This window comes from Passer montanus, unplaced genomic scaffold (assembly GCF_014805655.1).
Source record: "Passer montanus isolate IOZ18808 unplaced genomic scaffold, ASM1480565v1 scaffold5, whole genome shotgun sequence".
Taxonomy (NCBI): domain Eukaryota; kingdom Metazoa; phylum Chordata; class Aves; order Passeriformes; family Passeridae; genus Passer; species Passer montanus.
Genome location: NW_024369929.1, coordinates 10,582,214 through 10,604,970, shown reverse-complemented (window position 1 = coordinate 10,604,970; position 22,757 = coordinate 10,582,214). Strand labels below are relative to the sequence as shown.

The 22,757-nt window shown below is 47.7% G+C and overlaps 1 protein-coding gene across 1 annotated transcript in view; it reads left to right on the top strand.

Annotated features, from left to right (window-relative positions):
• Positions 1 to 22,757, top strand: part of ACAN (aggrecan) — a 46,448-nt gene that overhangs the window by 20,422 nt on the left and 3,269 nt on the right. Inside the window, exons 2-13 of the mRNA XM_039723171.1 lie at positions 703 to 779; positions 1,307 to 1,678; positions 2,337 to 2,511; positions 3,041 to 3,168; positions 3,751 to 4,044; positions 6,103 to 6,642; positions 7,146 to 7,320; positions 7,741 to 7,868; positions 7,979 to 8,272; positions 8,434 to 8,625; positions 8,746 to 11,931; positions 22,577 to 22,735. Coding sequence (XP_039579105.1) covers positions 710 to 779; positions 1,307 to 1,678; positions 2,337 to 2,511; positions 3,041 to 3,168; positions 3,751 to 4,044; positions 6,103 to 6,642; positions 7,146 to 7,320; positions 7,741 to 7,868; positions 7,979 to 8,272; positions 8,434 to 8,625; positions 8,746 to 11,931; positions 22,577 to 22,735 — 5,713 coding nt within the window. The 5' untranslated portion in view covers positions 703 to 709. The remainder of the gene's footprint in view (positions 1 to 702; positions 780 to 1,306; positions 1,679 to 2,336; positions 2,512 to 3,040; positions 3,169 to 3,750; positions 4,045 to 6,102; positions 6,643 to 7,145; positions 7,321 to 7,740; positions 7,869 to 7,978; positions 8,273 to 8,433; positions 8,626 to 8,745; positions 11,932 to 22,576; positions 22,736 to 22,757) is intronic.

Below are 22,757 nucleotides of genomic sequence, written 5' to 3'. Positions count from 1 at the left end.
CAAGAAGATATTTTTAGGGCAGATTTAAGATGCCCAGAACTGTATCCTGTCATTTCTTGTATTAGTTCTGGATCAATTTGCTCTTGAAGATATGCTGGCTCTCTGTGCAGGAGTGTTGGACAAAAGAGTAGTAACATTTTACTTTTCCCCCATGAAGAGGGAAATTTTCCCTTCAGAGCATTTTAAGGAATAGAAAATTCTTCCAAGCATTTGGCCTGAAAGCCAGTGCTGGCTTGATTTGGGATGCCTAGTGAGGAACAGCTCCTGTTCTGAGACAAAGGCTTAGTGGATGTGATGTCCCTCTCAAGTAAATACATAACAGGTGTGCGAAGATCTGTTTTAAAATTGTCTTTCTGCTCCATAGATAAGACTGAATCACAAGAGAGAGAGTGGGAAAGCAGTATATTAAGTGTTGTATGATAACACTTCAGACTGTTGTACATAGCAGAGCATCTTATTTATTTATCCCACAGACTGATGTCCCAAAGCAAGCGGCACTTTGGGGCAGAATCATTCCCCAAGGACAGGTTTTCCCTGCTGCTGTGAGGAGTGTAGGAGGCTTTAGGGGCAGCTGAAAGCATTGCACTGCCTTGCAGCAGCATCCACAGCACTCAGCTCCCTGTGAATCTGCACTCTCCCAGCACTCATCACAGCTCCCTGTGAACATACACAAATCCTTTCTCCCTGTGTTGTTTCTTGCAGGTAAATTATGACCACTTTACTATTAGTGTTTGTGTGTTTGCAAGTCATCGCCGCAGCCGACTCTGTGGAGCTCTCAGGTACGTGCCCAGGGCATGGCAAAGCAGGACTGAGCCATGTGCTGCACTCTGGTCCCACCCCCAAGGACAGGCAGCCCCCAGAAATAAATGAAAAATGTGCCCAAGATCTGTGCTGTGCACACACAAGGCTCCCCTATTCGGATGGCTGCTGTGCCACAGCCTCTCACTGCTCTGGTGCTTGGGAAGCCAGGGACATAGCTGCAGATTTGTGGGAAATGAAGAGAATTTCAGCATTTCCCTTCTAAAACATTCTAAAACATTACCAGGTGTGAGGGGCAGCAGCTAGGCTGCAGCAGAGCCCTTTGTTCCCTTCATTCCCAAATCAGCACTGGTCCAAATCTCAAAAGCAGCCATGGTGCAGTGGTCATTGCCACAACCTTCCTTTCTAGACTAGGCAGAAAGATCATGTCTGAATATGTGGGTAGAGGTTTGCACAGCAGATACAGGCACTGCATCAGATGCAAACATGGGATATTTTCTATTACATGTGTCACTGATCTAACATTGCTCTCTTTGGGAACTGGCAGACAGTAGTGATGGCCTGGAAGTCAAGATACCTGAGCAGTCTCCCCTGCGTGTTATCCTGGGAAGCTCCCTGAACATCCCGTGTTACTTCAACATCCCAGAGGAGCAGGACACCAGTGTCATGCTGACCCCGCGGATCAAGTGGAGCAAGCTCTCCAACGGGACCGAGGTTGTCTTGCTGGTGGCCACGGGGGGCAAGATCCGGCTCAACAGCGAGTACAGGGAGGTGATCTCCTTGCCCAACTACCCCGCCATCCCCACCGACGCCACGCTGGAGATCAAGGCACTGAGGTCCAACCACACCGGGATTTATCGCTGCGAAGTGATGTACGGCATTGAGGACAGGCAGGACACCATAGAGGTCCTAGTGAAAGGTGGGGTGCTGCCCTCGCGCTTTTCTCTCAGTGTCCTGCTGCTTGGCCTGGGCAGAAGGGAGGAAGGGCACACAGGCAGAGAATGCAGTGTTGTCCTCGTAGGAATAAGCCCTTTCTCTCAGGTCACAGATAGGGTGATGGGTGGAGAAGCCGTGGGCCAAGCATTTATTTCAGCAGGCTAGGACCAGACTAAACAAACCAGTAAGATGACTCATGGCAGAATATGGCAAGAAAATGTCTCTTCTGGCAGAAGGTGAATTACAGAGGCAGCAAGATGACATCCTTGGCAGGAGGTGGTACTGGATATACTGGCCTATTACTCAAGCGGGTAAAGCTGGAACAGGGCCCTTGTCAGACCTTTCATTTTTTCCAAACATTTTAGGAGATGGGATGCCCTCATCTGGAGAATTGGGCTGTTCTGGAAAAACTTCCATTGCCATATTGCAAAGTCTGTCCTAGTAATAGGTGGATAAAAGTTTTGTACAAAAGTTTTGTACAACCCTTCTCTTTTTTTGTGTTTTTTGTTTTCTGTATAAGAGAGGGAGAGAGCTTCTACTGCAGGACTCTACAGGATGAGGTTTAATTTTGTGTTTTTCTTGTGCCTTCTCTGGAAGGTAAGGGGCTGGTGATTGTGAGTGATGTCCGTTGTCTTTTCCAGGCATCGTATTCCACTACAGAGCAATCTCCACAAGGTACACCCTGAACTTTGAGAAGGCAAAGCAGGCCTGTATCCAGAACAGTGCTGTCATTGCCACCCCCGAGCAGCTGCAGGCTGCCTACGAGGATGGGTACGAGCAGTGTGATGCTGGCTGGCTGGCTGATCAGACTGTCAGGTGAGAAGCCACGCAGGGGAAGGGAAAGCCTCAGCAGCATTGTTAGGGAATGACACCTGTGATGAAGCCACCAACTGAAAATGGTTGCTAAATCTCCGCTGTTGTAGCTGCTGGTGTGCAGAGGGGGGTGGTGGATTGCAAGTCATTCTCTGCTAGAGGTGAATCTCTAGTAGGAAAGCAGAGTGACCACTGTCCTGCTGGACTGGTAGAGACAACTGAGTGAAAAATGGCTTCATCCTGATCCTCCATCTTCCCTGAACAAAACCAGTGCTGTGCCAAGATGCACAAATTTGGCTCAACCAGACTGAGCTGTGCATCCCTCTCTGGGCAGGCACCTTGTCCTGATGTCTTTGGTCAGGGATCCAAGGACCATCAGAGTGAGGGCAGGACAGCAGATCGTCCTTTCCCTTTCCCATAACCTGGGGAAAGCCATAAATCACCACACTGAGCAGTGTTCTGCAGCTCCCTCCCAGCCTTCAGTGGCTGCCAGGGTCCTGCCCCCCCTCCTGATCCACAATCTCTCCCTCAGGTACCCCATCCACTGGCCCCGGGAGCGCTGCTATGGCGACAAGGATGAATTTCCAGGAGTGAGGACCTACGGTGTCCGTGAGCCAGATGAAACCTATGATGTTTACTGCTATGCAGAGCAAATGCAAGGTGATTTGAGGCTTTTATTGTTGCTAGACGCAGAAGCAGCCAAAGCCCTGATCATGCCTAGACTGGACAACAGCAAATAGAGAAAAGACAGGTTAAAGCTGGAAAAGCACATTCCCTGGCCAGCCCAGATGTTCTCTACAGTCTTTTTATTAGACCTTGGACAATTTTAATGTCAAATGACTAATGCAGCACAGAGGGTGGAGTCCGTCTAACCTCCACCAGAGTCCACGCCATCCTGCCTGGTCAGCCATTTCAGTGTGTGACATTCAGATGCATCAATTATTCATGCTTGTGACAGGGATCCATTGAAATATTCAGCACAACAGAACTGCAATTGTCCTTTATCTCCCCCTCACCCTGTGGCTCCAGCTGGTGTGGTGTGTTTTGCTCAAATCTACATTCGGTCTGTAAGACTCACTTTCTTCTGGTCTTCACAAAGTCACCCACGTGGGCTTGCATTTCAGCTCTAATACACAGGAGCCTTCATCCTATCCAAACTCTTATGAGTGGGAGGGAGACAGAAAGGGAATGGGGATGAGAATCTACAGGTAATTCCTGTGCTAACGTATGATGTGATTACAGGCAAAGTCTTCTATGCCACTGCCCCGGAGAAGTTCACCTTCCAGGAAGCTTTTGACAAATGCCGCAGCCTGGGAGCGCGCCTGGCCACCACGGGGGAGCTGTACCTGGCCTGGAAGGACGGCATGGACATGTGCAGCGCGGGCTGGCTGGCCGACCGCAGCGTGCGCTACCCCATCTCCCGAGCGCGCCCCAACTGCGGGGGCAACCTGGTGGGCGTGAGGACGGTGTACCTGTACGTCAACCAGACGGGATACCCGCACCCCGACTCCCGCTACGACGCCATCTGCTACAGCGGTGAGTGGCAGTGCCCCTGCAGCCAGCACAGAGCTCGGGAATTCACACCTCTGAACCAGAGAGAAGCAGAGAAAACTGATCAAAACGGTTCTTATCTCATTCGCTGCTCCTCTGTTGTGGCAAAGTAGAATGCAATGTGGAGATTGTTTACCCAGAGTGATGGGGTTTTGTTTCCTCAGCTTGTCAGGGCCAAGCGTGTGCCCAGACGTCAGTCAGGAGACAGTCACAAGATTCTGCGCAGTTGAGTGCAGCTGGGTGCTTGTGCATGTTCAGTTTAGATGTGATGTAATATAACATAGACTAATATAGTGTAACAAAGTAATTAATTAGCCTTCTGATATCAATGGAGTCAGATGCAGTCATTCTCTCCCCTTTGTAGGGGCACCCTGCTTTTACAATACAGAGGAGCTCCCTGGCCAGAGACAGCCTCTTGCTTCTTTGATGTTCAGGTTTTTTTTAAAAAAGAGAGGGGAGAAAGCAGGTTTGGCAAAGGACTAAGTCCTCTGTTCGTGTTGAGGTAGAAAGCAGATCTAGAAAGGCTGCTTGACCTGTACATGGGAGGCTCTGTGGAGGTGGGGATAACACAGTTCACGTCTCTCCAGTCCTCCCACACCCTCCTGCTTCTAAAGCTCTCCTGGAGACACGAAGCAGAGCTCAGCTGCTTCATATAGAAGACTTTGAATGCTGGAGAAGGAAGTGAAAGAGAACAGGTCTGACCCTGAAGATGTGTGTAGTGATGAGACGTGGTGTGGTACAGATGCGTGACTGAGTTTCCATGCTGGGATAAATCTGAGACCGATGCAGTCTCTGGGAACTGTGGATTAAAATTGCACCTGGGAAGTGAAGAGCATCCCAGCTGCTCCCCCTTTCTTCTAACTACACACTTCTCCCTGCAGCAAGAAGAGGGGGAAACACAGTGATATATTGTCTATTCAGGGCAACCAGAGGCCAACATTCAAATAAGATTGCCATGCTTAAAAAAAAACAATATTTTTAAATATGTGTTGAAACCCTTATGATCAGATCTGTTGTGCCCAGATACATCTCCCAGACTCATGGAGGTACCCAGTTATGTGGCCAAACTAAAGACTGGGTCACCAAGCCACAGCCTTCTGGTTATCTCAGGGTTTGCCTCTGAAACTCCTGCATATGGTCAGTCCTTGTCTGAGCATCTTTGTAGAAATGTGTGAATCCCTTGAGATCTAAAAGGTACTGCCTAAAATGAACCAGCAGTAAAGTGGAAGTGGAAATAGAGGAGGGAAAGAATTATTAGAGGAAAACCCAGGCACCGTCTCATACTTTTTCCCTCCCCAGCCAAGACCTGCCTTGCTGCACATCCAAGATGTGACCCATCCCTCCCTTACCTGCCCTCACAGTTCTGTTTCATGGTGCTCTACAAACCAGTGTCCTTGTCAGCTGCTCAGTGTGATCTTAAGCACGTTGTCCTAGACCCAAGAGGTGTGACTTGAGCAGGAAATTGGTTTGGAAAGGGAAAGGTGGGAGCTCTTTCAATGTGTTTGGTACAGCAAGTGGCCCTGGCTGTCCTGGCAGTGGGTTAGGATGCTCATATGGGATGAGCTCTCAAGTCGTCGCCTGGGCAGAGCAGAAGGAGATCGTGATCCTGCTGAGGTCTCACGCACCGAGTGTGAGGATCCAGTTGTCTTTCTCCCACGGCTCAGACAGATCTGCCCTGGAGGTTATCCAAGCTCCCCGACTTCCCTCCTTCCAACCCAAATTCCTTGCGGCAGGCACTAGGGGTCAGTGCAGACTTGGATATGGGTAAGGTGTTCCTGGGAAGGACTGGCAGGAGCGCGGGCAGTGTCCCCGCTGATTGACCAGATCTGGAGCATGAGCTGGCTCAGTGCCTCGTCACATGCCCTCCGTGCTGAGGCGCTGTACAGAGCCACAGTGGAGGCAGGAAAACCATTGCTTTTATCAAACTGTCACGATTTCCCTAATCCTCTCACGCCAGAGATACCCAGCAGCTCCTTGGAGGCAGCGCCAGCGCAGCTCACCCAATCAGACTGACACCATCCTCTCTGATTGCTGCTTTTGCAGGGGACGACATTGAGAGCCTGGTCCCAGGGCAGTTCATCGACGAGACAGGCAGCGAGCTGGGCAGTGGTTTCACCGTCCAGACTGTCACCCAGACCGAGGTGGAGCTGCCCCTGTCACGCAATGCCACGGAGGAGGAGGCCCGCGGCAGCATCGCCACCCTGGAGCCCATTGAGATCACCCCCACCGCCACCGGGCTGGACGAGGGCTTCACTGCCCTGCCCGATCTCCTCAGCACCGCTCTCACAGCACAGACAGCTGCCACGGAGGAGGAAAATGTCACCAGGGAGGATGTCACAGCCGTGTGGACTGTGCCTGAAGAGGCCACCACCATAGATTTAGGCACTGCCGTCACCACCTTAGCCTTTGGCACTGCTGGCACCACCGAAACAGCAGAGGTGAGCTCGGTGGAAGAGGTCGTGGGGGCGACTGCCACACCAGGACTGGAGTCTGCCTCGGCGTTCACAGTGGAAGATCAGCTTGTGCGAGTGACAGCTGCCCCTGGTGCCGGTCACCTTCCCGAGCAGCCCATCTCCCCCACAGGTAAGGCACCAGAACTCCAAAAGCCTGAAGGCCACTTCGTTCTAGAGGTAACCACTCAGCTGAAAACAGCCTGAGGTTCTGCCATCTCAGAGGGCATCCAGGTCCCTGGAGGTGCACAGGCCTGGATAGGGGTCAGGGACAGGCTGAGCCCCTCCATCACATCAGGGCAGGAGGGGAGAGGAGAAGGCTGTGCACCACCCCTGTGCTGACCAGAGCTCAGCTGGCTGGTGCTTGGGCTGCAGTGGCCACACTCAGCTCTCCCATATTCATCTGACTCCAGGGAAGGGGAAAGTCAAGGCAAGAAGACCTTAGAGGAAGGCTAAAGAGATCCCCAGAACATCATCTTCAATGGTAGCAAGGCTCTATGAATGAGGCATTTCCATCAAAATGGTTTTGAGAGGGCCTGGTCCTTGCACTGATTTTTGGAAGACCATTTCTGGTTATACACCTCAGTGCAGGGTAGTCCTGTACCCGCTGTCTCACCACAGCTTCTCTTCCCCCAGGTGTGGTGTTTCACTACCGTGCAGCCACCAGCAGATACGCCTTCTCCTTTGTCCAAGCCCAGAAGGCCTGCCTGGAGAACAGCGCTGTGATCGCCACCCCCCAGCAGCTCCAGGCTGCCTACGAGGCTGGCTTCGACCAGTGTGACGCTGGCTGGCTGCGGGACCAGACAGTCAGGTAAAGTTACACTGACTTGGGGAAGGCATCCTTCAAAATGGCCATTCAGCCACTGAGGCTTTACTCTGGTTTGTCCTGCTGCTCTCCTCATCAACATCGAAAGCTCTGCTGACCCAAAATTTTCTCCAGGCTGTGATATTCAGTGGCCAATAGATGTGTTTTGACCAATTCTTTTCCTCATTTCCTAACCTGTGTATACATTTTGCATCAGTGAGCCGTCCTGGTGTGTAGGAAGAGTAGCAGAAAATTTGTATTTATTGCTTTGAGCTGTAAATGGACTTGTCTCCAAGTCACACTGCGGGCTGTGAGCACCTCAAACAGTGAAGAGATCATGTCCCGCTCCCAAGAGCACTGAGGTTCTTCAGTCCTGGCTACATAAAGCTGACTTTGGATTACCTCTTCTTTTCCTTTTTTTGGTAGGTATCCCATTGTGAATCCCCGCAATAACTGCATAGGAGACAAAGAGAACACTCCAGGCGTGCGGTCATACGGCATGCGCCCGGCCTCGGAGACCTACGACGTGTACTGCTACATCGACAGCCTCAAGGGTACATCCTCCCCTGCCCCTGGGCACTGCTGTGGAGCAAAATTCTTCCCCACACCTCCACCTGTGTCTGGGATACAGGGATTCACCCGTGTTTTCCCTCCCATCCCTCAGGCGATGTGTTCTTCGCCACGCAGCCGGAGCAGTTCACCTTCCCAGAAGCGCAGCGGCACTGCGAGAGCCAGAACGCCACGCTGGCCTCTGTTGGGCAGCTGCACGCCGCCTGGAAGCAGGGCCTGGACCGCTGCTACGCGGGCTGGCTGGCCGACGGCAGCCTGCGCTACCCCATCGTGAGCCCGCGCCCCGCCTGCGGAGGGGATGCTCCGGGCGTCAGGACCGTGTACCAGCACCACAACCAGACCGGCTTCCCCGACCCGCTGTCCCGGCACCACGCCTTCTGCTTCAGAGGTACCCTCCCGCCCCTGCAGGGCACAGGAACCTGGCTCCTGGGGGAAAGAGGTCTCAAAAGGGAGGCTGGGCATGTTGGGGTGCTGGTTTGAGCGAGGCGCTTCACCAGCATCTTAGATTGTGAATTTTTGGAAATTCCTTCCAATGCTTTTTTGTTCCAGCTCTGCCTCCTGTGGAGGAGGAGGGGGTCACCCCGTTCTTTGAAGATGTGCTGGCAACACAAGTGATCCCTGGAGTGGAGGGGGTGCCCTCAGGGGAGGAGGTGACCCTGGAGACAGAGTCTGCCACTCAAACAGAGAATCAGACAGCCTGGGGTTCAGAGGTCTTTCCAACCGATGTGTCACTGCTCTCAGGTGGGTTCAGAGCTTCCTTGTAGCCTGTGTCATGCTGGGCTGGTGCTGTAGGGTTGGGACCCTCACAAAGTATAAATAAGTTTCCCAACTCCTTCTCTTTGTCTGTTCTTTCTTTTCCAGCAAGTCCATCTGCTTTTCCTCCAGCTACCATAGTGCCAGAGGAAGCCAGTACCAACGCTTCCGTCAGCGAAGTGTCAGGGGAGGTGACTGAATCTGGGGAGCATCAAGGCAGTGGTGAATCTTCAGCATCTGGGTGGGTCCCTGGAGTTCCAGATACAAGCGGAGAACCAACTTCTGGAGGTTTTGAACTTAGTGGAGACCACTCAGGCATTGGAGAGAGTGGATTACCATCAGTAGACCTGCATGCCAGTGGCTTCCCACCTGGAGGAAGTGGGCTGCCCTCAGGAGACCTGATTGGTGTGTCTTCTGGCGTTGTTGGCATCAGTGACCTGCCTTCTGCAGAGGAGGAGCCATCAGTGTCTATTTCAAGGATACCAGAGATTAGTGGGATGCCACCTGAAGTGGAAAGCAGCGGGCTGCCTTTTGGAGCGAGCGGAGAAATCTCTGGCACCGAGCTAGTCAGTGGCGTGTCATCTGGAGAGGAAAGCGGAGTCACCTCTGGTTTTCCTACCGTCTCTCTCGTTGATACCACACTGGTGGAAGTTGTAACAGCAGTGACAGAACGGCAAGAGGAGGGAAAAGGGTCCATTGGAGTCAGCGGTGAAGGAGATCTGTCAGGGTTCCCATCCTCTGAGTGGGACAGCAGTGGTGGAACCCAAGGCCTGCCCTCAGGAGCTGAGCCCAGCGGGGAGCCCTCTGGGGTACCCGAGCTCAGCGGGCTGTCCTCGGGAGGGTCTGAACTTAGTGGCTTGCCCTCAGGACTGGATGGCAGTGGAGAAACATCTGGAACACCTGATATCAGTGGCCTGGTGGACCTAAGTGGCCTTTCCTCTGGTATTGAGGGAAGCACTGAGGCCTCTGGCGTCACCTTCGTAGATGCCACTTTGGAGGAAGTGACAACAGCTTCACCAGTTACAGGAGCAGAAGCAAAAGAGACTTTGGAAACCAGTGGATTGCCTTCAGGTGATGAAGATGGATCAGGCACGGTATCTGGGAGTTTAGACATCAGTGGTGAGCCTTCTGGGCATGTAGACTTTGGTGGGAGTGCTTCTGGAGTGCTGGAGGTGAGCGGATACCCGAGTGGAGTGACGGACAGCAGCGGGGACATCTCTGGAGTTGATGTCACCAGTGGTCTGCTCTCTGGAGAGGAAAGTGGACTCACCTCTGGCTTTCCCACGGTGTCTCTTGTGGATACCACTTTGGTGGAAGTTGTAACACAGACATCAGTGGCACAAGAAGTGGGAGAAGGACCATCTGGGATGATAGAAATCAGTGGATTTACTTCTGGGGACACAGGACTGTCTGGAGAAGGGTCTGGAGCTGTGGAGACCAGTGGTTTTCCTTCAGGAGACTTGAGTGAAGAGCCATCTGGAATTCCATACATCAGCGGAGACTTTTCTGGAGCCACAGATCTAAGTGGACAGTCTTCAACAGTGGCTGATATCAGTGGCGAGGCCTCAGGGCTTCCAGGAGTCACTTTAGTCACTTCTGATTTAGTAGAAGTGGTGACAAGACCAACAGTATCACAGGAACTGGGTGGGGAAACTGTCACGTTTCCCTACAGTTTGGGGCCAAGTGGTGAAGCCTCTGGATCTGGTGAACTAAGTGGGGAAACATCTGCGCTGCCAGAAAGTGCTCTAGAAACATCAACAGCTTATGAAATCAGTGGTGAAACATCTGCATTTCCTGAAACTGGTACAGAAACATCCACGATTCATGAAATCAGTGGGGAGGCATCTGCATTTCCCGAATTTAACACAGAAACATCAACAATTCAAGAAATCAGTGGGGAAACCTCTGCATTTCCTGAAATTTTCACAGAAACATCCACAAGTCAGGAAGCTAGGGGTGAAACATCTGGGTATCCTGAAATTATCATAGAAGCATCCACTGGTCAAGAAGCAAGTGGGGAAACCTCTGCATTTCCTGAAAGCAGCACAGAAACATCCACAATACAAGAAATCAGTGGGGAAACATCTGGATTTCCTGAAATTAGAATAGAAACATCCACAAGTCAAGACATCAGTGGGGCAACGTCTGCGTTTCCTGAAATTAGAATAGAAACATTCACAAGCCAGGAGGCCAGGGGTGAAATATCTGGCTACCCTGAAATTAGCATAGAAACTTCGACGGTCCATGAAACCAGTGGAGAAACATCTGCCTTTCCTGAAATCAGCATAGAAACTTCAACAGTGCATGAAATTAGTGGAGAAAGTTCTGCATTTCCTGAAATTAGAATAGAAACATACACAAATCAAGAAGCCAGGGGTGAAACATCTGCCTACCCAGAAATTAGCATAGAAACTTCAACGGTCCATGAAACCAGTGGGGAAACTTCTGCGTTTCCTGAAATCAGCATAGAAACATCGACAGTCCATGAAATCAGTGGGGACATGCCCTCTTTTCCTGAAATTAGCATAGAAACTTCGACAATCCATGAAACCAGTGGTGAAATACCTGCATTTCCTGAAATTAGAATAGAAACATCCACAGGTGAAGAAGCTCGAGGTGAAACATCCACATTTCCTGAGATTAGCATAGAAACCTCTACAGTCCATGATATCAGTGGGGAGACGTCTGCATTCCCTGAGTTCAGCATAGAAACACCCACAAGTCAAGAAGCCAGGAGTGAAACATCTGCCTATCCTGAAATTTTCATAGAAACATCCACAGTTCAAGAAGTCAGTGGGGAAACTTCTGCATTTCCTGAAATTAGAATAGGAACACCCACAAGTCAAGAAGCCCGTGGAGAGACATTTCCTGAGATCAGCCTAGAAGCATCCACAGTCCATGAAACCAGTGGGGAAGCATCTGCATTGCCTGCTGCTAACATCAAAACAGCAGCCACATCTTTGGCCAGCGGGGAGTCCTTTGGTACTCCTGAGCAGAAGGAGATTCCTGACCCAACATCTGGAGCTGTGACACACTCTATCACAGGCATTTCAGGGGAAACCTCTGTCCCAGACATTGTAATTAGTACCAGGACTCCAGATGTTGAACCAACACAGGGACTCAGGAACCCTGAAGAGGCTCAGCTTGAAATGGAGCCTTCCCCTCCTGTGGTGTCAGAACAAGAGACAGAGACAGCTGCTGCTCCAGACAATCCCCATCTGCTGGCCACCACCACTGCTGCCCTGCCCCAAGTCTCACAAGAAGCAATTGACGCATTAGGACCCACTACAGAAGGTAATGTGTCTCATATGGAAGGGAAAGCTTTGTGGGAGGGAAGGAGGGGGCATGGCTGTCACTTTTTTTGTTTTTGTGCAGCAGAGAACATTATCACGGAAACAGATTTGAACAGAACATTGTTCTGATGGAAAGCCATACACATGGGGTTTTCCACAGGTCATGATCACAGAATCATAGAATTGTTTAAGTTGAAAAATATGTTTATGATCACAGAGTCCAACCATTAACCCAGCACCGCTGAGTCCACCACTAACCCATGTTCCTCAGTGCCACCTCTACATGTCCAGAGCTTTCCACCCTGCATGCAGCTGAGAAGTTGGAGAAGATGGGCTGCTAGTGTCAGTCCTGTTCTGTTTTTCTTTCCATGGTGGGCTGACTTGCTGCCTAGCCCCAAGTATTGCTCAGCATGTGGTCACCCTCTGGTCTGTGTCTTATGCTGCTCTCTGCAGCTACAATGGGATAAACGTGTGAGATAATGCTCAGAGCATCACTAGTTTTTGTCAGCCCTGTTGATAAATGCCCTTCTCTCCACCCTGCCTTTTTAGTGTTTTAGTGCTCTGTCTTTGGTTGGGCCCCCTTGTTGCCAAGTACAAAGAGACACAATATTTAAGCCTGATTAACCATTTATGGTAAAAACACTCTCCTGGCATTATGAGGAGCATTTTCTGAGAAGAATTTGCATGCCGTGAAAGCATCAGTGAACTGCAGTGAGGAAAAAAAAACAACAAAATGCAAAGCATTGTGCCTCTTGGCCAAGGGAGATGCCCGGTCCTGGTAACACAGGATATCCTGCAGCATCCCTGGACACAGCTTGGTTTCCTTTTGCTGCCATCAGGAGCTGGCACCTCTGGACAAGTCTCGTTGGAAAGCTATCACTGCTGTTGTATGAATGTCTTGCATGTCTTCAGTTCTCAAAGGGCCACATGTTCTTGTAGGGCCACACATTGCTTAAGTATGGTACAAAATGTGATGTGCAAAGAGATTTCCTCACTTTCTTCCGGCAAAAGTGTCATCAATTTTACTCCTTCCCACGTTACCTCCTAAACTGCTGCTTTTGGGTCAATTCACAGCGCTCAGCCGAGGCAGCTCTGGACTCAGTAAGGGTCTGTAAGTGCAGGGCTTTGTGAAGCTCAGCCTGGTTTCTAACGTCATTTCCATCCCCTAAGTGCTCCCAATGAGTCACTGCATTTCCCTCTGCTCTCTCCCCCTGCAAGCAGAGGTAATCACAAACCTTTGTTCAGTCCTGCTCACCGCACACCTGCGGTCCCCTCTGCTGAGCTGAGCAGCTGCCCTGGGCACGCTGCAGGAGTGGGTGAGGGCAGAATAGCAGCAGGGTCATTCCCACAGCACTGGGCCAGCCTGGCACAGCACAGGGTGGCACAGGAGTTATGGACCCAAAAACCCCCCCTGCAAAAGCAGGCTCTGCTTTTGGGCCATGCCCACTGCCACGTCCAAACCCAGAGACAAAAATAAGCCAGCAAAGGCAGCATTGAGGGGAAGGAAGGAAGACAGTGAGGCTTAGTAAAAATTTAAAAAAAAAAATATTGGCCTCAAAATACGGATTTTATTCCACTGCTTTTTCTTTTTAAAAATTAACCACAAGGCGATTGCCAGATTCCTCAGACCATTTGTTAGCCAACATTTTTGTGAAGTATTTTGAAAGAAAACCATGTGTTCAGCAGCTCATGTGTGAAGAATCTTGAAAAATGTTCTGAAATTGGAATATATGTATTTGCAAGTCACAGAGAGGATAATGTAGCAGCTGGGGTTTCTTAGCAGGAGACAGCAAGAGGTAAGCAACCACTGCATGAAGTTTAAGTGTACACTTTATAAATTAGAAATGGGCTTGAACACATGTGTATGGCTGGTAGTCCCACCAGGGAAGATATTCTAAGGTAAAACTTCTCTTTTTTTTTGTAAACTTAACTACAATGTCCCTACAGAGTTAAATGCAGTCCTGGTCAGGGTATGAAGGAAGCTCATCCACGTGGCAAAAAAGTTTGTTGACCATGAACTCAGAACACCCCTAAAACAAGGCAAACCTCTTCTAGAGAATTACAGCAAAGAGATGACAAAGAAGAAAAAAATACAAAAAGAAAAAGAAATAAAAGAATTCCTAGGTTTCCTTTTTTGGGTTGTTACTTTTTACAGAGCTCTGGGGATTGTGAACATGGGAAGTCTACAAGGAACAACTGTAGGCTAGATCCCAAAATTCCATTAATTCCATTTCCCATGTTGTGCCTGCCTGTTCACTTGAAGCTTCCCAGTCTTGAAATTTATCTCTTGCAAAAACTATCAGCTCCCATGGGCATGCCTTGTGCTGTGCTCGGGGTTTGTAGGGTGCAATGTGCCCATGCACTGCAGTGGATTTTCACTGACATTAAAGCACGGGTGAAGCTGGTTCAGCTTTACAGGAGCTTAGAGTGAGGAACAGGAAGAAATGTGGATTTTGCCCTCTGGCCCTGTTGTTGGAAGGTTCCAGTTAGATCCAGCAGTCTATTTAGTGGGATGATTTAAGAAGAATGATATTATTCTGCTCTGCTGGAGCCTAAATGTATCTCTAAAAGCCAGAGCCAGAAGACCAAAGATTAACACTTGGAGTGCCAGTATGTTTTAGTGTTTAACCAAATTGAAGGCTGTGCATGTACATGTCTTTAGTCAGCATTAGATTCCTCCAAGAGGACAGGAACCCCACAAGCTGAAGGAATTGTCCATAGGCTTGGCTTCCTCACCCAGGGTTTTGCCAACTCAGCAGGTCTTTTTGCTTCTGGTAGCATTTGAAGACAAATAATTATTAGCTGAAAAAACATGCTGGCACTTCAGTGAAAGGCTGCGGTTTGGAACTCTGAGTCCAGTCAATGACTTAAAAATTACTTAAAAACTTCACTCCAGTTGTGGGGGGAAAGAGAAATGTGCTGAAATGGCATCTTTTTATGTGAAGTTTTGCTTGTCTCTGGTGAAACAAGTCCATGAAGTCTGTTGCCTATGGCCCCACACAGCAGAAGGTTAGAATACAAATGAGGAAAGGTCTTAATGGGCTTTCCTCATTCTTCACAACCTGGAAGTCCAAGGCATTGAGTTTTGTTGGTCCAGAGAAAATCACCCAGACAAAAAGTCAAGAAGATATTCCCCTGATTCAGAATGTTTCACCCAATGTGGAATGCAAATGATGCTCTCAAGAAGGAGATGTCTAAATTGTGCTTAGAGGCACAGACCCTTTGTGGCTGAGCAGGTGATTTGATGTCTCCTGGACACACTGTCTTCTTTGCATCAGAAGTTAATTTGCTTAAACAAAACCTAGCCTACAGTCTTGGACTAATGTTATTTCCATGTTCGTTTACTTTTACACATAATATTTTTGAGACAGAGATATGCAAATTTCCTGAGCTCTTCTTCCACGAGAGTGTTGGACAAATTGAAGGTTCCAGCAGATCAACAAGTCCTCCTGGAAACTCCTGGTCTCTAGTAAAATAGTTTTATTAAGGCTACAGCAATGCCTGTCCCTTCTGCTGCATGGAGGCTTTGGTTCAATTATTGTAGTTAATTATTTTAATTACTTAATTGCTTGTTGCAAGTCAGTGGCTGGCTATGTGATGTTCAATACTAGCATTTAACTTAAAATGTGAGAGAACTGGTTTCCCCAACTCTTCCTATTCTTTTCTTCTAGGAGTCACCCTACAATTGCTCCAGTGTTTTCCTTTGATGTTTGAGCTATTCGATCAGTAGTTCAAACTACCCAGCAGACTCTGAAAAGCAAATTTAACTTGTACCTGGATTTTTTTTTCACCCAATCTCTGGGAGATAATTATCTAGTTGGTCTCTGATTCTCTGTTTGGATAATTGCACTTACAAGGAGCCTATAAAGAAAGGGTGAGGGGCACAACAGGTTGTGCATCCTGAAATGCCTTACCCTTCTCTCTGACCTTTTCTGCTCTGTAGAACAAAAGCAGGATGATATAGAAATATCATAGAATATGTTACTGAACCTGTTACTCACGGCTTCAGGGAAACTACAGTTTGTTCAGGGTCTGGGTGACAGCATCCTCTCTGTTCACCGGCTGCTTCTCCTTAGGAGATGTTTTAAGCACAAAGATGACCTTGTTGAATGGATATTCTTGCTCATCTTCCATATATGCAGCCATGGAGAGAAATGCACAGACTGCACTGTTTTAGGAAATGGTAGCATTGTTTCTGGTATTGTTGTCTCAGCTTGAGATGAAGAATTTCAAAAGCATTTCCTTCTCACCACTGACACTGCATGTTCATTTTACACTGCCTTCTGAGCAAAACCAGGGCCAAACTATTTTTCTTTCATCTCTTCCAGTTTCTCTTTCCAATTTCCATGATCTAGTACAAAAGATTTTTTTCAAAGGCATTGGGAGAATCATAGAATCATAAAATGGTCAGGGTTGGAAAGAACCTTAAAGATGATCTAGCTTGAACCTCCCCCTACCAAGGGTAGCAATGACAAGAATACTTCTCTTGGTTTTAGTTGCACAAAAAGAAAATTATTCTGACTAAATATAGTGTATATCTGGCATTGGAGAAGAAGTCTTAGGAATAAAATGGTGGAACAAACTCAAACTTTACATTGCAGCTGTGTAACTCCCCTTGCTTTCTCCAGCCAACAGTTTACATTTTCCAGATGCAAGACCTGGTTTACATTGTCCATTTTGTTGTGATTGGTTTATTAAGAAAGAAAAGAAAAGGCATCTAAAAGTTAGACCTTGGGTCCTGTTAGTAGCAAAAAATAGAAACTATTGTGGCAGTAGAATTGGGGAATTTTTGCAACTTCTGGGCAATATTAAGTGCAGCACGAATGCTCTTTAGAAGAATTGCTAACTCTGCATCATCCTCAAGAAGTGAGTTAACAACACGCTCTAGCCGGGTTTCCTATTCTTGGCACGGCGAGGCGTTTTCTCCCCGTCTTTGTTTTACAGCTGCAGCCCTTGAAGGCGAGGGCTGCCTCCCTCCTGCATTCCTCGGCTGTCGACTATCGCTGTCCTTTGTGAGCTGGGGGTAATAATAGCAGCGGTCTGGTCTCCTTGTCAGCTGATAAGCGCTTGAGCTGCATCGCGAAGCAGAGCTGGCTTTTTGGATGACTGCTCAGCCGGGCAAATAAATAGCTGGTGTCCAAATCCTTCATCCCTGGCAGCCAGAGCTGTGGATGGGGGCTCCGTGCTGTCCCAGCAGCTGGCTCAAGAGGTGTGCAGTGATTTGCTAACCTCACCTAGCTCTAAACAAAGTGGAAGTAGACACATTTATAGCCTATAAAAGGCTATGAAAAAGAAACCCAAACACTAAGTGTTGTGTGATAGATGGATTTTTTTTTAATGGAGTTCTCACCTCCTGTAAATTGTGCTTGTGGCTTACATGCCTTATCTTAGAAACACCCACAAACCAATTTGCCAGGATTTCCAGAGGCAATGTCACTGCCAAATTTACCATTTAGACCTTTTTGAATACCACTGAAATCCAGATTTTCTGGGAGGATCAGAATCAGCAACAGTTTCTCCAACCTGACAGATATATTTGAGTCTTTCAATATCAGCTTGGTGAGGTGATTCTACATCTAGATGGAGAGGGGGTCACTGCCTCAGCAGCCCAACAGGCTGAAGGGGAGTTTTGTGTTTATGATAATCAAGTGTTTAAAACATCTTCTCTCCAGCCATTTGAAGAACAATTTTGGGGAAAAAAACCTATGTCTCACTTGTATTTGATGTTTGTTTCTCCAACATTAACTACAAGTACACACCCTTTCTCTATATGTTATATACAAAAATATATATGTCTATGTATGGACAGATATGTAACATATATATTATAATCAGAGATTTGTTTTTACTGCATATATAATATGTGCAACCATATTATATGCAATATCTGTAAAAGGAAACTCTGTTCCAGACTTATTTCCCAGCTAGAAATTTGTAGCAATGACTTTGCAGATGTGTGCCTGCTCCCCCCTCCTCCAAGACCAGGGAAGGCAGCAGGTCTCCTGCATCTCAGAAGAGATCTTGGACACGCCAAGTTTTATTCCACATGGCCGAAGACAGCTGAAGGCTCATTATCCACTGCTAAACATTCAGCTTCAGCTCTTGTGAGTGCTTCCCTCCCTCCTCTGCAGTGTCCTTTCCAGTTCATGGAGCCTGACGAATGAAGGAAAACCTTTTCTTACGTGTTCAGCTGGAGCCCACTGGAATCAACATGAACTTCTGCTGCCACTGCTGTTGAAGAAGCCCAAAGGGCCTCTTGAGTTGCAATTACCCCTCAGGATACCTCGTTTTTCTTTATGCTCTCTATCTTCTAGGAACTCCAAGTGTGACTAATAAGCAATACTCAGCCAAGTTCAGCTCCTCTATTCTTCCTTTAGACTTGTGACTTCCTTTTTGTTCTAGAAGGTCTCAAAGTATTCACTAGTATCATGGAAACAGAGATTATCTTCATTTTGCAGTGAACAAAGAAATCCAAAAAGCTTTCGTGAGATTTAGAATGGCAATCCAGAGTCAAAAATTCGTTCTCTCAGAGAAGAACTGCAAAACTGGAGTAAGAGGCTCATCAGCCATCTGAGGAATGATTTCACTGCTCACAGTGACACAGCCTAGAGTAGAGATGACAATCTCTTTGCTCCAAAGCACACACAGATTTACCATCCAAGGTCGGAAAGGATTTTTTCCATCACTTAGGCACATTACAGAACATGTCAGCTTTTCAATGACGTATCAGGCCTTGGCCACTGAGTCACCAGACAGCCACAGGGAGAATAACGCCCGTCTGTTCTCTTGTGCCTGGGGACACTGAGCAGCTGGGCCTCAGCTCCAAGAAAACAACATCCAACCGAAAACACCCCAGTCAGAAGATGAACACAGATCTTGGGGAGTCACTGCTATGCTCTGCTATTTCCACAGCCAGTATGTTTATCATCTTTGAATCTTTCCTCGCTAACCCTGTCATCCACAAGAAGAGCATGGAGTCATCCCTTTTAAAGCCTTACATTTCTCCTGAGTGTGAAAGAAATGCTGTCTCACATGAGGATCTAACCAGCCATCATTTAATCCAGCCTGTGTGGATGTGTTCCCATTTCCTTCCTTGTTTCTGAGTTGAATGTATCTGAAATCTTTCCATTCTGAATGACCCTTCTTCTGATTCCAAAGCTCTCTCCACCAAGATGGAGTCCACAGCTGGAAAAGATGTAGCAGCTTCTTCCATCCTCATCACAAGCAGAAGAGCACATAGTGGGAACAGGTCTGGAGAAAGTGTCACTGCATTCCAGAATCCCTCACCAAGGAATAAGCACCCATAGCCAGGTTTAAGATCCTCAAAGAGGAAAAGCTGAGGGCTTCTGAACCACCTTTGAACCCACTTTTTTTCTTCTCTGCAGTTTCTTCATCTTCACTAAGAAGAGATTTCTTGATGCAGAACTTCATCTAAATTATGGTTAGGAAGAAACTATTAGTGAGGACGGACAACCAGGAATGCTGCTTAGGAGATAGAGATCTGTTTGAGGATGTTTCTGACTTATGGAAGAATTCCACATGCCTCCTCATAGACCTTTACCTGGTGGAGACACAAACACAATCTCACATGTTTGATGCATCAGGCAGAGGCAGCAGACAAGGAAGAATTACCACAGCCAGTGCTGTGTGTTGGATACATCCTGCTGAGCCTTGTTTTGATATCTTCAGAGTGGTGTTCAACCATCAGAAAACCAATGCCTTCCTTGTAGGGTGGGTTGGGTCTCTTGCCTTCATTCTTCCAGCTGCAGCAGTGGCAGTATATTATGAAACACAGCCCTCCCAAGTCCCCCCAAAACAACAGATATTCCCTCCTACACAAACAAGGAAACAAGTTCTCCTGTTGGAGGAGTTGCCTCCCAGAGCCCTAATGGAAGCCCTTGATTTCTTGCAGACACCGATGTGTGCCACCCAAGCCCCTGTCTGAACGGAGCCACCTGCGTCGATGGCATCGACTCTTTCAAATGCTTTTGCCTTCCCAGCTACGGAGGGGACCTGTGTGAGATCGGTACGGCCTCCCCGGCTTCAGCTAATCCTACTAACTGCTGCACCTCCTTGTTCCCACACTGCCCCCAAAAAAGCTGATCCCCAGTGCTCCCATCAGCGCTGCCCTCGCCTCAGCGAGCTAACCTCTAACAGCAGCTTGAAACACACAGGGGAAAGCTTTGAGGCTTTTGAGTGTCTAATTTGATGAGTTTGTTCCTCACAGCACCATGTCCTCTAAGATTCCTAAGCAGGAGCTTCTGGTGTCTTCTTCAGCTTTCTCTTTTTCAAGTGTGTCTGGTGAAGCTCCACACAGATCACAACAACGTTGATCACAGAAGTTGCTGTCTCTTTGGGTCAAGGGTCTTCTGTAACAGTAGGGAACTTTCTGAGTACATCTTCACCCCAGGCAAACTTTCTCTGCTAGACTGGAACTTCATGGAAGGATTCTTCAACTGAGCCATGAAAAATGATTGTGTTTCTCTTGGGGAAGATGCAGCTGAGAGAAGCATCATTCACTCCAGGAATCTCCACTGATTTGACAGAGCATGACATTTTTGTCATCTCCACAACGTAGCTTCCTGTGGCAAAATCAGTAGGGAATGTAACTTTGAGAAAACGGGAAGCAACCTATATTTCCATCAAAATTAGTGCACTAATACTTCTTTTTGTTTCTACAAAGAAAGAAAAAGAGCTTTTTCCTTAAAGCTGGTGAAAGTCCAACTTTTTACCAGCTTAGCTGAAGGGAAGCTCTCCTGCCTTGCTCAAACAAAAGAGAAATAAGGTTGCAGTATCTTCTTCACTTTGGCATGAGTAATGATAATAGATGTTGGATTTTCTCCTTCCCTTTCTCCACATCTCTTTCTGCTTCCAATATGAACATATGGAGTAGACCATAAGGAGAAGGCTCAGGATCTTTGAACCTCTCCACCCTGTAACTGCTTATGATCTTGTTTCATCCAAGCCAGATTTAATTTCTCTTTTCTCTGAATTATGGGCTCTAATGCCTGGGAGATGCAAGAGGAAGCCAGTGCTCCAAAACTTGTTGGAAATGTAAATCGTCATATTCCTTTGAGACAGACCATCCTTGCTGCTGGTCTCCAAGAACAATGGGACACTGTAGGTGAACAATGGGACGCTGTAGGTGAACAATGCACACCATCCTTGCTGCTGGTCTCCAAGAACAATGGGACACTGTAGGTGAACAATGCACAGAGACCATGGAAGTGTCCTTACCAGGGAACAAGATTTTCATCATTCTTTTCCAAGAAAATTGCTGTCATATTTACCTGTAAGGAAAAATTATGTAAGAAAGCATGACCTTGCTCCTAGAAAATGGCCTGCTGAGATTCTTTATCATGTGCTGTCCCATCCCCAGACTGTGATGACAAGGGATGCCATTAAAGATAATGGGGAAAAGTCTTAATCTCAAAAGACAGAACAAGTTCTCTGTTAACTTTCTGCAAGAGATCCACCTGCAAAACCCAAGAATACTCTGAGCTTCACCCGCTTCCAGATAACCCATTTGATCTGTTGATGAAGGCAATAAATGCTTTTAATGTCTCAAATAACTACCAAACCACTCCAACATCTGTGGAGTGCCTGCAATCTCCAGCTGGAAGAACACCAGAAAGGTGGATTAGGAGGAATTAGTGTTACTGAAAGTGACAAGTGTTTTGACCTACCAAGTTTAACAAAGAAGAAAGAAACTGAGGAAACCTTACTGAAAGGAGAGGAAGGCATGAGGGCTTCTGGATGCCCACCACTCTCAGAGCAGCAAGGACCTGAGAAAGGATGGTAGATCAGGCATCTGAAAGGCTGAGGTTAAACACATTTCATTTTCTGTTTCCTTCAGTCACATGTAGCAGACAGATGTGTGGTGTTGCATTTTATGGGAACTGCTGTCTTTTCTGGTGGTTTCTCTATTTTTCTCTGCTTTCCCCCACCTGTGGTTTTATTTTTCTTAATAAGTGTGTTCAGTTCTTCAATACTTCTCAGATAGTAAAAGATGTTCTGAAAAGCTGAGAAATGTTTGTACTTCTTTAGCAGCTTCCAAATTTTTTCATTGAGACTTAGTTCTCTCTCTCTACTCTGGTAAATTTCTGTCTCCATTTCTTTTCATGCATCTTGGTCAGTTTGTTTCTCCTCCAGAGCTCCAGAATCACATCAAGTGATGGAGCCACCTCTGATGGTCCCCTCTTTCATTTCAACACATATGCATTGATCCTGGACATCTGCGTATGGGGTTTGGAGGGTTTTTTCCAAAGCAAGAAAACTCTGCAGGCCAGCACAAGTGGGAAGAGAGGTGCTCTTGCTTGGTCAGTTCCTCAAAAGCAGACTTCAGGAACATTACCCAGGGATTGAATCTCTCACGAATAAGTCTGTATCACCAAGTTTTCTAGTAGCACTCATTGTGCCACTGCAGACACAGGGCCTTCCACACAGGCTGCCCTCTCTGCATGTCTTGGATGCCTTCTGACAGCTTTCCCAGTCAATTCCTACAGGCAACAGTGTCAGGATGTGCTTTTTAGTAAAAGTGGCCATGTGTTGTCCCGTGACGTGGGAGCATGAGCTGCTAAGAGGTGAGTTGAAAGCTTTCAGACACATGCACCAACTCCTTTTCTTCCCTCCTCTGTGTGTTTCAGACTTGGAAAACTGTGAGGAGGGCTGGACCAAGTTCCAGGGCCACTGCTACAGGCACTTTGAAGAGAGGGAGACTTGGATGGATGCAGAGACCAGGTGCCGACAACATCAAGCCCACCTGAGCAGTATCATCACCCCAGAGGAACAAGAATTTGTGAACAGTGAGTTCTGAGGGCAGCCTGA